Source organism: Pipistrellus hanaki (genome assembly GCF_964339955.1).
Source record: "Pipistrellus hanaki genome assembly, chromosome: 5".
In the NCBI taxonomy this organism is placed as follows: Eukaryota; Metazoa; Chordata; class Mammalia; order Chiroptera; family Vespertilionidae; genus Pipistrellus; species Pipistrellus hanaki.
Genome location: NC_140507.1, coordinates 1,997,088 through 2,013,113, shown reverse-complemented (window position 1 = coordinate 2,013,113; position 16,026 = coordinate 1,997,088). Strand labels below are relative to the sequence as shown.

The 16,026-nt window shown below is 47.1% G+C and overlaps 1 protein-coding gene and 1 pseudogene across 3 annotated transcripts in view; one reads left to right on the top strand and one right to left on the bottom strand.

Annotated features, from left to right (window-relative positions):
• Window positions 1-735: 735 nt before the first annotated feature.
• Window positions 736-16,026, top strand: part of RNF216 (ring finger protein 216) — a 92,307-nt gene continuing 77,016 nt past the window's right edge. Inside the window, exons 1-4 of one of the 2 annotated variants that reach the window (XM_084886154.1) lie at window positions 736-896; window positions 11,011-11,144; window positions 13,100-13,233; window positions 14,074-14,775. In XM_084886154.1, the coding sequence (XP_084742280.1) occupies window positions 11,078-11,144; window positions 13,100-13,233; window positions 14,074-14,775 (903 nt within the window). In that variant the 5' untranslated portion in view covers window positions 736-896; window positions 11,011-11,077. Of the gene's footprint in view, window positions 897-11,010; window positions 11,145-13,099; window positions 13,234-13,902; window positions 14,776-16,026 lie in introns of both variants that reach the window. The other variant, XM_084886153.1, reaches the window with a different exon arrangement.
• On the bottom strand, window positions 5,649-6,741 carry LOC311622299 (ras-related GTP-binding protein A-like; annotated as a pseudogene). Its single transcript has one exon. The product of its transcript is annotated as a ras-related GTP-binding protein A-like (transcript).

Genomic DNA, 16,026 nt, shown 5'->3' with positions numbered 1-16,026 from the left:
CCTGCGCTGCAGCCTTGCTGTGTCCTCAGCCACCAGGCGCGTTCCCCTTCTGGAGCCTCTGCCTTTTCTATGCCGTCTGCTTGAGGTGTCTTCCCTCCGGAGGTCACCTTGGCTCACCCCTAACTTCTTTCAGTTTTCTGCTCAATGCCCCCCACCCCCCTACCCCAGAAGACACTTTCCCTGACCACCCTGTTATCCCCATCACTCTCCATCCCTTTCTGCACTTTTTGTTTTTCCTGAACACTTCTTGTCTGGGCCAATATATTAGTTAGCTCACAAGTTGATTCACAAGTTAGTTACAGACGCGCCCGCTAAAACATAAGCTTCATTAGAACAGGCACCTCCATGGATACCTTTGTCTCCCCAGTGCCTGGCACAGTGCCTGGCGCACAGGGAGCCCTCCGCGTGGAATGAATGACTGACACGTGCGGAATGAATGAATGACACGTGTGAATGAATGAATGAATGTGCTGCAAAGGCGGCAGGTGGACATAGGTGCGCAGCAGGAAGACTTCCAGGGCCACCTGCCTCCGCCCTTTCCAACCCCAGGGCGCCAGCAACACTCCCGGGGTTGGGGGAGTCTCGGTTCGTTCCGTCCTCCCGCCTCGAGGGGGAGTCGAGGCTCGGTGGGCGGAGAGCGGGCGGAGCGGCGGGCGGGCGGCCTCTCTATGGTCCCTCCCCAGCCCCTCGCCCCGCCCCGCCCGGCCTCTATGGTTCTTCCTGTCGGCGTCGGGAGGGGGCGCTGTGCGCAGGCGCGCGCTGACGCCGCGGCGGGGCCGGAAGGAGCGCGGCGGTGCCTCGGCGGCCGCGACGGAGCTGCCGGCTGCGGCTTCGGTGACGGGGCGCCGGCGACGGGGCTTCCAGCCGCCTCGCGGGCCCGGGGAGCGGAGTGGCGGGTGAGTGGCGGCCGCGGGCGCGGCTCCTGCGCGGGCTCCTGGGCGAGTGCGTGTCCGCGCGGCGCCTCCCCGGCGCGGGGTCGACGGGGCCGGGCCGCGCGGGGCGGCGGGGGCCGGGCCCGGGGCGGCCGTGAGGCGGGAGCCACAAAGGCGCACGCGGCCGGGGCCCCGCCGTCACTTCGGGAAGTTCGGCGGCGGCCCGTCGGCCTGCGGCGGAGGGCGAAGGCGCCGAAAGTCCGACTTCCTGGGCGACCTCGCGGGGGGCGGCGTCCGTGGAGCCGAGCGCGGCCGGGGGCGGGGGCGAGGCCCGTGAGGGAGCTTCGGGGGCCCCGCCGCGCACCCCGCGCTGGAGGATGTGTCCCCCGGCAGCCGCGAGGGGACCCCGGCGCCCGCCGCCGAGGGGCGCCCCCAACGGACGCGCCTGCAGCGCGGGGCGCGGGGCCGGAGCGGGGCGCCCGCCGGCCGTGGCCGCCGTCCGGGGCAACGCGGCGCCCAACTTCGGCCCCTTCAGCCTCGTGTCCGCCGCGCCGAGCGCCTGCGGGGCCGCCGGGCTTCCGGGGCCGCGGGGCCGGGGGGCCCGGCCCGGTCCAGGCGCGGGGCCGGCGGGGAGGGCGGGCCAGCCTCCGCCTGGAGCACCCTGTCCGCGGAGCACCCGCCGGGCCGGCCTCGCCCTGTTTGTGCTGTGATCCGTGCAGAGATGGCCGTGCCCTCGGGGAGGGCTGGGAGTGGGCAGTGCTGGGGGAGAGGGAAGCGCTGGGGGAGAGGGAAGCGCTGGAGAGCCAGGCCGGACCGGGCCCCGCCTGTAAAACCTACACGGAGGCTTCAGCCCGATGGAGAAATCGGGTAAAGGAAGTTGGTGTGAGTCGGGGAGAATGAAAGTTTATGAAGTAGGATATGTGAGAGCATCTGTGTTTGCTGATAGCCGCTGTTAAAAAAACACACACAAAAACCCAAAGCCGAAACCGGTTTGGCTCAGTGGATAGAGCGTCGGCCTGCGGACTGAAGGGTCCCGGGTTCGATTCTGGTCAAGGGCATGTACCTTGGTTGCGGGCACATCCCCAGTAGGGGGTGTGCAAGAGGCAGCTGATTGATGACTCTCTCATCGATGTTTCTAACTCTCTGTCTCCCTTCCTCTAAGTACAAAATCAATAAAATATATATATCTAAAAAAAACCCCAAAACCCACAAACATTTTTATTGATTTTGAGGGAGAGAGAGATGTGTGTGAGAGAAACACCGATAGGCTGCCGCCTGCACCAGGGATCCAGCCCGAAGCGGGCCTGTGTCCTGACAGGGAATTGAACTGGCAACCCCCCAACTGAGCCACACCGTCCAGAGCAGCTCATTTTTTCCCCTTAATCCTCACCGGAGGATATGTTCATTAATATGGAGAAAAAGGAGGGGAGACAGGGAGAAACATCTATGTGAAAGAGGAACATGGATTGGTTGGCACCGGTTCTTGCCAGACCCAGGATCAAACCCGTAGCCTAAAATGTGCCCTGATGGAAACAAACCCGTTGGTGTATGTCACAAGCTCCAACCAACCCAGCCACACCATCAGGCCGATGGCTGCTATTGTATAGTGCTTACTATATTCTGTTAAGATTTCAGAGACGTCGTAAGTAATTTCACACCTAACCATGTTATTTTTTTTAAATATACTTTTATTGATTTCAGAGAGAAAGGGAGATGGAGAGAGAGAGAGAATCATTGATCGGCTGCCTCCTGTGCACCCTGCCCCAGGATGGATCCCGAATTCCCGTCTTGTGCCTGACCGGAAGGGAACCCTGGCCTTCTGGCTCATGGATCGACACTCAACCACTGAGCCACAGCAGCCAGGCCCTAACCATGTTTCTGCGTTGTTAATCCCCACTGGAGAATGTTTTTCCCATTGATTTTTTTACAGAGGGAAAGAGAAATACCAACGTGAGAGTAACACAGTGATTGGTTTCCTCCTGAATGTAGCCAATTGGGGCCCAGGCCAGGGACGAGCCTGCAATCTTGGTATGACCCTTTGGTCCACTGGCTGACACTCTTATCAACTGAGCCAAACTGCCTAGGGCCCTAACCATGTTACCTTATCCTCCTTGCTAGTCCTAATAGGACAAACCATGAAGCTATGTGCCAGATACTGTTCGAAGTAGTTTCCATATAGTAAATCTTACTCCTCAATGATGTGGGTTTTGTTATTCTTATTTTTAAAAGAAAGAAAATGAAGGTGCTGAAAAACAACTTACCTAATCACAAAGCTTACAAGTGTCTGACTAGAATTTGAACTCAGTTTAATTCCAGAGTTCATGCTCCTAATTATCCTGCTATACCGGTGAATATTTATTCAAAGGCTCTTATGGAGTATTTAATTTGTGTCTGTCAGGGTCCTATATCCTGGGACTACGGGAACAAATAAGATGTAAGGTCCCACTTCTTAGAACTTGTTTTAGCAGAGGAAGTGGATATTAAACACAGCTTCCTAAATAATTGTAGATTATTAGTGAGCCAAGTCCTTTGAAGGAGTGAGACGTGTTTGTGGATACTGGGGATAGTGAGGAAAGCTTTTCTCTGAGGAAGTGACATTTAAGATGAAGAAGTGAAGGATGAGGGAGTTCATCTGATCAACAAGAAGCAGTGAAGAGTGATCCAGCCAGAGAAAAGGTGAAAGTGAAGGAGGAGCATGGCAGCCACTCTCCCCGCGGGCCGGTGAGTGGGGAGAAGAGTGAGGCTGGCAGTGTCAGCAGGTGTCAGGAGGCAGCATTTTGCAGGCCTTGGCGAGGATTTTGATTCTACTGTGACGAGTTTTGTGGTTTCAAAACAAACTCTCAGTGCTATAGTAAAACATGCACGGGTAGAATCTGTAGGCAGGGGAAAAAAGACTGGGTATCGAGGATTCAATTATAAAAAGGTCATTGAAAACATTGTGTTTTTTTTACCCTTTGTAGATTAAAAAGTGCTTACTTAACTATTTTAGTTTCTGAACCAATATTCAGTTGACAGTTAAGGGGAAATTTTATTTTTTAAAATATATTTTATTGATTTTTTTACAGAGAGGAAGGGAGAGAGAGCTAGAAACAGAGATGAAAGAGAAACATCCACCAGCTACCTCCTGCACCCCCCCCATGGGGATGTGCCCGCAACCAAGGTACATGCCCTTGACCAGAATCGAACCTGGGACCTTTCAGTCTGCAGGCTGATGCTCTATCCACTGAGCCAAACTGGTCTCGTCAAAAAAAATTTTAAGGGCAATTTTAATGTTATATGTCTAGGCTACCCATTGAAGATATTTTTAAAATAAATCTTAATTGTTCAGATTATTACAATTGTTCCTCCCCCCTTCCTCATAGCTCCCCTCCATCTGGTTCCTACCCCACCCTCTGCCCTTACCCTCCCCCCCCACTGTCTTCATCCATAGGTGTACGATTTTTGTCCAGTTCCTTCCCGCACCGCCCACACCCCTGATTCTATTATATTCACCAGTTTATTCTGTTCATCAGACTTTTTTTTTAAACAGCATATGATTATATTTAATACACAAGTTTGATACAACCAAAAAGTAAAACACCAGAGTAAAATAGTGACAAAAACATGGTATCAGATTTTTTATTCACTTAATTTTTAGATTCACTTGTTGATATATATTTATTGTTCATAATTTTTATCTTACCTTTTTCTTCTTCCTCTTCTTAAAGAGTACCGTTCAGCATTCGTATAATACTGGTTTGCCGGTGATGAACTTGAGCTTTTCCTTATCCGTGAAGCTCTTTATCAGAGCTTCAATTCTGAATGATAGCTTTGCTGGGGGTAGAGTAATCTCGGTTGTAGGTTCTTGCTATTCATCACTTTGAATATTTCTTGCCACTCCCGTCTGGCCTGCATAGTTTCTTTTGAGAAAGCTGACAGTCCTATGGGCACTCCCTTGCTGTAACTGTTTTTTCTCTTGCTGCTTTTAATATTCTCTCTTTGTCTTTTGCTCTTGGCATTTTAATAATGATGTGTTTTGGTGTGGTCTTCTTTGGATTACTTTGGTTTGGGGTTCTGTGCACTTCCTGAACTTGTAAGTCTGTTTCTTTCACCAGGTGGGGGAAGTTTTCTGTCATTATTTCTTCAAATAGGTTTTCAGTATCTTGCACTCTCTTCTGGCACCCCCATAATTCAGATGTTGGTACACCTGAAGTTGTTCCAGAGGCTCCTTACACTATCTTCATAGTTTTGGATTCTTATTTCTTTTTGCTTTTCTGGTTGGGTGTTTTTTGCTTTGTTGTATTTCAAATCTTTGGCTTGATTCTTGTGATCTTCCATTCTGTTTTTAGGAATCTGTATAATATTTTTTATTTCAGACAATGTATTCTTTATTTCTAGTTGATCTCTTTTCATATCCTCACAGGTCTCATTTCTTTTATTGGCCTTTTCTAGGAAATTCTTGAAAAATCTTATATAGGTTTTGAACTCTATATCCAGTCATTTGCTTTCCTCCATTTCTGACCTTTTGTTTGTCTCTGCATTTTGGCTGCTTCCCTGAGTTGATACAGTGGCTTTGTGTGCTAGGTGTCCTATCGGGTCTAGCCACCCAGGGCCACCCACGGTGCAGATAACCAGGGCCGGCTAAGGCTTGTGCTGCCGGCACTGGCAGCAGCAGAGGTGTGATGGGGTGTCCCTTCCTCTGATCACCAGGTCACCTCCCACCCTGAGAGCTCCTGGACTGGGAGGGGCAGGCCCAGTGGCTCAGCCTACCCAGTTATCTGAGGTGGACACTTTTTTTTTTTTTTTTTTTTTTTTAAAGCATGGGGAGTAGGGAAGAGATGGAAGTAGTAAGCAGCACACAATTCAAAGCCCACCTTTAAGCACACCACATTATGAATACTGAAAGGATGCGGGAGGGGCGGGGGAGAGAGGGAAGGCAATTCAGCATTTTCAGAATGGGCATTTGGCAACACTCAACGCATAAGGAGGCTGTGCTTGGGACCATCACTCTCTCCAGCTTCTCAAAGTGTTTCCTGGCGTTGCGAATGTTGATCAGAGTAGCTGCGGACGGGATCGACGGATCCGACATCACCGCCATCACGTACGTGTTTGACGTGAAGATGTTGATGAAAGCAGCGAAGTTGGAATTTCTAACTTCCATACCGCAGCTCAGCTTGAACTGCTTGATGATGTTGCTGATCTTCTTGAACCGGTGCACGTCACGCTGCTCCTTGCACTGGTAGTGGGAGATGACCAGGAACGTGGCTCTCTCGAACAGCAGAACTTCATCGGCCTCGATGATCTGGGCAAAATTCCTTAGGTTCATCTCCAGCTGCTGGACATTGGGGATCAGCTGGTAGACAATACTGGACCAGGCCTTGTAGAGCGTTTCATCCCAGATGGATGTTCGAAAACAAGCGCATTCCAGCGGGCGGGACAGACGCCTCAGGTCTTCCTCTGGCTCTTTAAAAATCAGGTCACGCTGGTCCTCCTGCACCAGATCCATCTTGTGCACCAGGCAGAAGATTTTGGCGTCCGGAGAGTTCTGGAGGATGGCCTCCAGGCACGACTGGTAGTAATGCATGTCCTTTTCCAGCTCGCGGCTCTCCACATCAAACACGTAGGTGAGCACCTCGACGTTGCGGAAGATGTTGTCCCGCTGGCTGGTGAAGTAATTCTCCATGAAGGTGTCCTGGCCGCCGCAGTCCCACAGGTTCAGCACCAGGCTGCCCAGGAATCGGACGTGGGAGTGCTCCACATCGATGGTGGCACCCAGGCGCCGGGTGTCGCGAACGATGTAATTCGCAGAGATGATCGACCTCATGCTGGTCTTCCCCTACCCGCTCTTCCCCATCAACAGCACCTTTTTCTTCATGGCCGTATTGGGCATCATGTACAGGGCCTCAGGGCGGGGCCTCACTGCAGCGCGGAGGGAGGGAGCGGCTGGACATTCGGAGTGCTCCGCAGGCTGGGCCGCGCGGCGGAGCAGGCAGGCAGGCCGAGAGAGCGGGCTGGGGTTGGCAAGGCCCGGTGGGGTGAGGGCTGCCTTGGGATAGAGAAGCAAACGGCTGCAGCAGCTCCGCCGACCGCTCGCCTTCCAGTGAGGAAAGCCACTGCGTCTCGGCTGCCACCCACTTTCGGCGGCGATCTCGCGAGAACTCTGAGGTGGACACTCTTGGTGCACCTCTGTGTGGGCTGTGTGCACAGTCTTGTAGTTAAGCCTTGATAACAGTTGTTGGTATCGCTGGGAGGAATTGATTTCCAGGCCAATTAGCTGTGAGGTTCAGCTGTGTCTATGATGGGAGATCTTCCATGCTGAGACACCCTTATGAGATAAGACTTGCTTCAGTGGGACTTTGGTGCTCACTGACTCTGCCCCCTGAGTGTGTCCCGTATGGATCTGAGGAGTTGTAATCTGGATGGTCCCACGCTGACCCCTGGGTACACTGGCTCTTGGATCTCCAAGGAGGTGCTAATATAGCCTCTGCCTGAGGCCACCCAGCAGGAGCTACAGAGAGATCTACAGATTCTTCTTCTTTGTTTGGGTTTTGGAGGGGGCCAGATGAGGCCCAGCTGTGAAGCAGTGCAAGCTGCTGTGGGGCCTTGGGCCTTCTTTTGGATGTTCTTGGTCTCACTGACTCAACTGCAGTTTGTTAGGTAAGTTTAGAATTCAAAGGACCAGGGCATTCGTATGCAAAAGCCTCTGCATTCAGCTTGGATGGGGCGGAGTCTCAGGGCCCAGCAAACAGCAATGGCTTCCCATCAGCCTTGTCCTAAGAGGTCCCTGGATCCCATGGTAATTGTTGCAAGCACCTCTGAGGGAAAGCCGCCCTCGAGTTTCACCCGATGCCAGACAGTCCAATTTCTCCCGTGTGAGTGGGTCCCCGGAGTCTCGTCCAAAACTGGAGTTCAGAGTAGTTGGGAGCTTTTGTCTCCCTCCCAATTGAGAAAGCCAGCCCTCTCCGCAAGAGTGCCTCCCTACCTCTGCTTTCCGCAGCTCCTCTGAATCTCAGTGTGCTTTTCTCTTTTCTTCTAGTTGTAGAATTTCCACTCAAGCAGCCTTCCTGTGGTTCTGGATGATGTCCGTTTTGTCTTTTAGTTGTAGTTTTGAAATTGTGTGAGACAGCAGTTTAGGTATTTATCTATGCCGCCATCTTGGTTTCTCCTCCTCAATGAAGATTTTTAATTTAATTTTTTTTATTAAAACTTCTATTGTAGAAAGATACTGATTATAGGATTTTTAGGGCTTTTTAAAACTCTGCTTAAACTCGATACTAATTGTTTGCATAATTATATATGTAATTATAGATAGTATTTTACCTTAGATCTTTCATTTTTGTCTGTGTGTTAAAAATACCATGCATTGAATTTTCTTATTCTGAATTCATCACCTGCCTTATTCTTTCTTTTTTAAAAAAAAATATATTTTATTGATTTTTTACAGAGAGGAAGAGAGAGGGGTAGAGAGTTAGAAACATTGATGAGAGAGAATCATTGATCAGCTGCCTCGTGCACACCCCCCACTGGGGATGTGCCCGCAGCCAAGGTACATGCCCTTGACCGGAATCGAACCTGGGACCCTTCAGTCTGCAGGCTGATGTTCTGTCCACTGAACCAAACCGCTTAGGGCTAAGTTGATTTTCTTAAAGCACAACTCTCCATTGCTTTCCATTGCTTAGATACTAAAATTTGAGCTTTAGTTAGTTATTGACGCCTAGCAAACCACCCCCAAACTTAGTGACTCAATACAACGATTTGTTGACAGTTTCTGAGTCGGAGATTGGGAGTGCTCACCTGGGCCATGCTTTTTTCTCCTCCACTTGCTGTTGAACGAGGTGGCTGGGGCTGGAGGACCCCCTCCCAAATGGCTTCTTCACTCCCTCGCCTCGTCAGCGGCTGGGGAAGACTGGGTTCCCTGGGCTTTCTCTCTCCGTGTCGTGGCAGGGCTTCCCACAGGTGACTCTGGGCTCCAAGAGCCCAAGATGAAGCTGCTGCGTCCTCTACAGGCTAAGCCTGGAGCTGGCACAACGTCCAAGTTAGCTTAATGCTGCTATCTCCGCTAAGCATTTCTGACTGCCTGCCCTTCCCAATTGCAATAGTCTTTTTATTTCACTAATGGCTTTGTACTTTTTAGTGTAGCTAGTTATACGCATTTTAGAGGCCCAGTGCCCGGGCTTCATGTACTGGTGGGGAGTGTGGCCTGCGGGGATCGGTCCACTGCGGGTGCAGCCGCTCATCCTGGTCAGCGGAGCAGCCCTCCCATTGTGGGAGCACACTGACCACCAGGGGGCAGCTCCTGTGTTGAGCATCTGCCCATGGTGGTCAGTGTGTGTCATAGCCACTGGTCAACCGGTTGTCCTACTGTTCAGTCGCTGGGTTTTTATTATATGGGATAGGTTACGATTTTCTCATTGAAAAGATTCTCAAGTTCTTTGAGGCAGGATCCATGTTGTATTTTTTGATATTTGTTCACCATGATGTGCAACACATTATTTACATCATGTGGCAGGCCCACAATAAATATTTGTTTGAATGAATTCTTTTACCATATTTTAATTTTAAATGTTATTGTAAATAATAACCAATTTAGTGTAAAAAAATCAAAATATAAGGAAGCAAAAAATAAACTACCTTAAAATTATTACTTAGAAATAGCCATTATTAACTTTAAAAAAATATATATTTTATTGATTTTTCGCAGAGAGGAAGAGAGAGGGATAGAGAGAAACATCCATGAGAGAGAATCATCGATCAGCTGCCTCTTGCACACCCCCTATTGGGGATGTGCCCACAACCAAGATAGATGCCCTTGAACGGAATCGAACCCGGGACTCTTCAGTCTGCAGGCCGACGCTCTGTCCACTGAGCCAAACCGGTCCCGGCTATTATTAACTTTTTGTTGTGTTGATTTAATAATGATTAAATGTTAGTACAGGCTGAGAAAGAATGGATATCCAAATACTGGTTAAGAAGCTAGGATTTGAATGAAGAGCAAAATTCATTTATAGACACTTGAAAAATATGTTAGGAGGAGGCATTGTGTGGGGCTGGTATGATGAGCATGTGAGCTTCTCCCAGCCTGTACTTGACTCTCCTTTGCCCAACTTTCCCTGGAATGTTCAGAGATTGATTCAATACATTTGAAATATCTTTTATTACCCCCAAATCAGTGTCTACAGCAGTGACAGGCATATTTATGGAGATTATTATGGAAAGCAGGAACACTACAAAACTCTAGGAATGTGCATTGGAAGGAAAAATGGAGAAGTAACACAAGTAGAAGAATGAGAAGAAAATGTATTTTTATTATACTTTTAATTTTTATTAAATCTATTTGGGTAAAATTGATTAATACTATTATATAAGTTTCAGGTGTTCAACTTTATAAACAGCATCTGTGTACTCCATTGTGTGCTCACCCCCTAAGGTCTAGTCTTTTGTCACCATATATTTGACCCCCTTTACCCTCCTTATCCTCCCTCTAGCTCCCTTCCCAACTGGTAACTGCATTCTGTTGTCCGGATCTGTGCGTGTGTTTTGTTTGTTGTTTATAAATTGGATTTATTAGAGTTACATTAATAATATAGGTTTTGCCGAAACCGGTTTGGCTCAGTGGTAGAGCGTTGGTCTACGGACTGAAAGGTCCCAGGTTCGATTCCGGTCAAGGGCATGTACATTGGTTGCGGGCACATCCCCGGTAGGGGGTGTGCAAGAGGCAGCTGGTCGATGTTTCTCTCTCATCAACGTTTCTAGTACCTCAGCCCAGCCTGTGCCCTCTCACAGTCCAGGAGACTGCTGGCTTAGGTCTGCTCCCCATGGGGAGCGAGCTGCTGCTGAGGCAGGAGAGGCTCCTGCCTTCTCCATTGCACTCGCAAGCAGTGAGCCCTGTTTCACACTGACCACCAGGGGGCAGCTCCTGCATTGAGGGTCTGCCTCCTTGTGGTCAGTGTGCGTCATAGCAACTGGTCGTTCTGCCATTTGGTCCAAGTTGCATGTTAGCCTATTATTATATAGGATTATTTTCTCTTTTATTAGCTTTTTAGTCACGTATTCATTTAGGGTTTGTTGGTTGTTGTTTTTTGTGGTGTGTTCACCAGATACCTGGGAAGAGTTTTGATACTTCCCTCATTCTTAATGTTCTTTTTTTCATCTTTTTCAGTCCCTTTGGAATAGATAGTAACCATGTTTAGATACTAGCAAGCCAATGTGTATGTCCACATTTGAAAATGGCAGAGGGAAATAATAATGAAGAGGTAATTCACTTGAACAGCTTTCACTGCCACCAGGGACAAGGTAAGTGTTGGTTCTCACTTTCTCCTTTTCATCATTTCCCCCTTAGTACTACAGTTATATCTTCTTTAAAATGAACCTGTTTTGCACCATGCAGAATCCAGAGATGTCTCATTTTTAGGTCTCAGAACATCAGGTGTAAATGGATGTATCAAACTAGAATTTTGTGTCAGATGGTGATACCTAATGGCATGACTGAAGTTTAAGAAGCTTACATCAAAAGTAGATTGATAAGCTATGAATTCACAGTCTAAAAAGAATTGCGGCTGAAACCGGTTTGGCTCAGTGGATAGAGCATCGGCCTGTGGACTGAAAGGTCCCAGGTTCGATTCCGGTCAAGGCCATGTACCTTGGTTGCGGGCACATCCCCAGTAGGGGGTGTGCAAGAGGTAGCTGATCGATGATTCTCTTTCATCAATGTTTCTAGCTTTCTATCCCTCTCTCTTTCTCTCTGTAAAAACTCAATTAAAAAAAAAAAAGAATTGTGAGCATATAGTCCTTGGATCTTAAGAAGTTGGAGTTTGAGAAAAGTGGCATGTACTTTTTGTGCTTGAGTTATTCTGCCCAACAATTTATTTTGAGATGAATTTTATCCATGTGTTACATGTGTAAGTAATTCAATCCTTTTTAATTGGTGAATAATATTCACCTAGAATTCTAAATCTATTGAAAATAGGTTTAATGTGAAGATAAAACAGAGTTTAAAACTACAGGAATGAAAGATACATTATGCAGATAGTAGCTTAAAAAAATAAAGAAGAACTGGTATGTCTGTATATTATCAAGTAAAATAGACATTGCAGCCAGGAGTATTAATAAGATTGCATAATGATAAAGTCAGTGCACTCGGAAGATAAAACAATTCTAATCCCTACACACTTAGTAACATGGTGTCAAAATATACAAAGCAGAAACTGACAAAACTAGAAGAAATGAAGAAATGAACTAATCCACACTCATAATGGGAGATTTTAACATGTTTCTTTAAATAACTGGGAGAGAGCCCAGCACACACAAAAATTATATGAATATAGAATATTGGAAAAAACATGATAAACAAACTTGACACAATAGACATGTATGAAATAGACCCAGTGTGTTTACCAAAATTGACCATATTTTGAGCCACAAAACAAATTTCAAGTTTCAGAGGATTGAAATAATATAGGTTAGCCGAAACCGGTTTGGCTCAATGGATAGAGCGTCGGCTTGGGGACTGAAGGGTCCCAGATTCGATTCCAGTTAAGGGCACGTACCTTGGTTGCGGGCATATCCCCAGTAGGGGGTGTGCAGGAGGCAGCTGGTCGATGACTCTCGTCGATGTTTCTGACTATCTCTCTCCCTTCCTCTCTGTACAAAATCAATAAAATATATATTAAAAAATAATAATAATATAGGTTAAACTAGAGTCCCAGTGCACAAATTTGTGCACAGGTGGGGTCCTGGGGGTTGGGGTTGGGGGACGTGATTGGCTCTCCGGTCAGGCGATAGGATGCCCTTACCAGCCTGGGATTCACATCCGTCCCACTGATATTCACGCTGGTTGTCGGGAGCCACCTGCAGCCACTTTTATGTCCCTTCTTCCTTGTGGAGCGTCTAGGGAGGGGAACGGCTGTGGTGCCTGATGAGGTGCTGTCGAGACTTCAATTTTAAGAAATTGACATTCATCAAAGATTTTTCCAGCCTAGTATAAGAAAAAGTTGATGATCTTGAGCATAAGGAATTGTCAGATTTTCTCAAGTGGTTCCCAAAATGTATTATTGCCAAAGATTAGCATGGAAACGGCTATTTTTTTGAAACATGGCTCTTAATACTTAGGTATTTGTGTCACTTGAGGAGATACCACCAGCCACAAACTTGGCTTCAGACTTGACCTTTTGCATCCCAAAACTGAAATCTAAAGAACGAAATGTGATTGTGCCCACCTGCTGGTAACAGTATTTTCTGCCTGTTTTTAGACTGGATCCATCTCAGAGATGGACCCATCACCATATCTGATGACTCTGATGAAGAAGGAGTTCCAATGACGGTCACCCCAGCTTCTCAGCGACATGATGAAGAGGACCTGGATGATGATGTCATCCTGACAGAAGTGAGTTTTCTTAAACTTAACTTATGATGAGCATAAGGATATACATTATTTATTTTTAATTGTATTTATTTTTTAAAGAGAGAGAGCAAGAGAAACATCGAAAAGAGAGATACATTGCTTGGTTGCCTCCCTTGCTTAACCCAACCAGAGATTGAACCCACAACTTGAGCATATGCCCTGACAGGGACTTAAATCAGTGATCATTTGTTGCATAGGACGACACTCGATCAATTGAGCCACACTGAGCAGGGTTACATTTTTTTAAATATGTTTTTTATTGATTTATTACAGAGAGGAAGAAAGAGGGACAGAGAGTTAGAAACATCGATGAGAGAGAATCATCGATCAGCTGCCTCTTGCACACACCCCACTGGGGATGTGCCCACAACCAAGGTACATGCCTTGACCGGAATCGAACCCGGAACCCTTCAGTCCGCAGGCCCACGCTGTATCCACTGAGCCAAACCGGTTTTGACTGCTTTTATTCTTATAGTGAATATAGTATGATCAGATTTTAGTGTTACCACAAGCATGAAGAATAAGTTTTGTGGTTGAGATGTTTTTGTCTCTTTCCTGTCCTATCTCAGAAGCTGCATATAAGTACATAAAGAGGTCATAGACATAGGAAAGAAATGGAATTATTGTTATTAAAATTTCATTTTTTCTTAGACAAGTAAACCTCAAACATCCCGACCTAATCTCATCAAACCAGCTGCCCATTGGCAAGATCTCAAAAGCTGGGGAGAAGAAAGGCCTAAAAAGTCTAGAGCAGCCTTTGAATCAAATAAGAACAACTATTTTGCAGTGAATAACAGCACATTGTTTGATTCTGGGACACAGGATGATTCTGAGGATGACTACGATGAATTTCTGGATCAAGGGCCTCCTGGAGTTTCTGAATTAATTAATCCAAGTGGCCAAACAGAAAGAGAACCCAAGCCTGGACCAAGTCATAACCAAGCAACAAATGATATTGGCAGCCCGGGATCGGAGCCAAAAATCTTCATCTGGAGAAAGAGTGACCTTCTTATTCCAGATAATGATCCTTTGGACACTCAGAACCAGTCATCTGAAGACTCAGAGACAGACCTTTTATCAAACCTTGGAGACTCAGCTGATAATCTAGATGATCAGACCAACGAAGACGACTTTTGGTTAGAAAACCCTCCTTTTTTCCCGTCTCTAAACCCACAGCCCCGGGAGAGAGCAAACCCAGCTGTTCCTCGGGAGCGGCAGCCTGAAGCAGAGCTGGGCCCCTTGTTCTATCAGCACGGCCCCCGTGGGCTGGCTTTCCCGAGGCCGGCTTTTCCGAGACCAGAGCCCCCTTACGACGGCATTCCCGGCCCCTCCTCTCCTCGGCCTGCCCACCCTCTGGGAGAGCTGGAAGACCAGCAGCTAGCAATAGACGAGGAGGAGGAAGAGGAGGATGACGATGACGAGGGGCCAGGCCCAGCCTTTCAGGAGCCCAATTTGGAACACCTTTGGGGACAAGAAGCTAATGAGGTCGACCAAGAAGTCGTTGCACTGCTAGTGAAAGAAACAGTAAGTTGGATTTCATTAAGTAAGTAAGTGTAGACACTAACTATACTGTTTCCTTTTATTGGAAAAACATTGTGAGTGTGGACTTCACTTTCCTAAGGAGGGTACATTTATGGAATAGAAGAGAAACATGAAAATTAAATCAGAATTTCTTAATCTATTTTTAAATTCCCAGCAAGCCCTTTGGGATTCTAGCTGTAGATTAAGGATAACTTGGTGCTGTCATAAAACCAATCCCCCCCGTTTTAAAAAAGACTTTGAGTTAACTCCAGAGTCAAACCATAAAGCAGGTTTACCAGATTACCTAGAGCCGCACTGTCCAATGTGGTGGCCTCATGCAGCTGGCTAAGTTTAAATGTCTATAAGATTTAAAGTTTTGTTTTCATTGCCACTCATCACATGTTAGTGTTCGGTGGTCACATGGGGACGAACAGCTGCTATATTGGAAAGCACAGGGTAGAACATTTCACTCTTTTCCTGGCTAGCGCGGCTCAGTGAGTGAGTGTTGACCTGTGAACTAGAAAGTAACAGGTAGATTCCTGGTCAGGACACATTCCTGGCTGAGCCCCCATTTGGGGCGTGCAGGAGGCGGCCGATCAACTCTTTCATCATTGATGTTTCTATATCTCTCTCCCTTTTCTGAAATCAATGACAATATATTTTAAAATAAAAATAAAAAGTAGTGCAGAGCCCTGGCCAAATAGTTCAGTTGATTAGAGCGTCATCCAATACACCAAGGCTGTGGGCTCAATCCCAGTCAGCCAATGAAAGCATAAATAAGTAGATAACAAATTAATGTTTCTCTCTCAGAAAAATAAACAGTACAGGGTTTATGTCCTGATCCTGCTGCCCATTGCCTTTGGACTCTCTCCTAACCCTGCTTCACTAGGTTTCTTTCAATTGGCCCACTAGGTTGTGTGCTTTCTGAGGGTAAGCACTAGATTGTACGATACTTTATTCCACTTTGAATCCCTTTACTTGGCAGAAATGTTCGATGTTTATTGAAAGAATGAAGGACATTACAAAATGGGAGCAGAGGACCAGATGATCCCAGGGGTCTTTCCATATTCTATGTAGACGGATAAATCTGGGCTCCTGGTGTGAAGTTTTAAGCTAGACACAAACTTGCTTTATAGCCCTTTTCTAGTTTGTAATTATTTGGCATCTGGTGTTTTGTTTTGTTTTGTTGTGTTGTGTTGTGTTCTGTGTGTGTGTGTGTTTTAATATATATTTTTATTGATTTCAGAGAGGAAA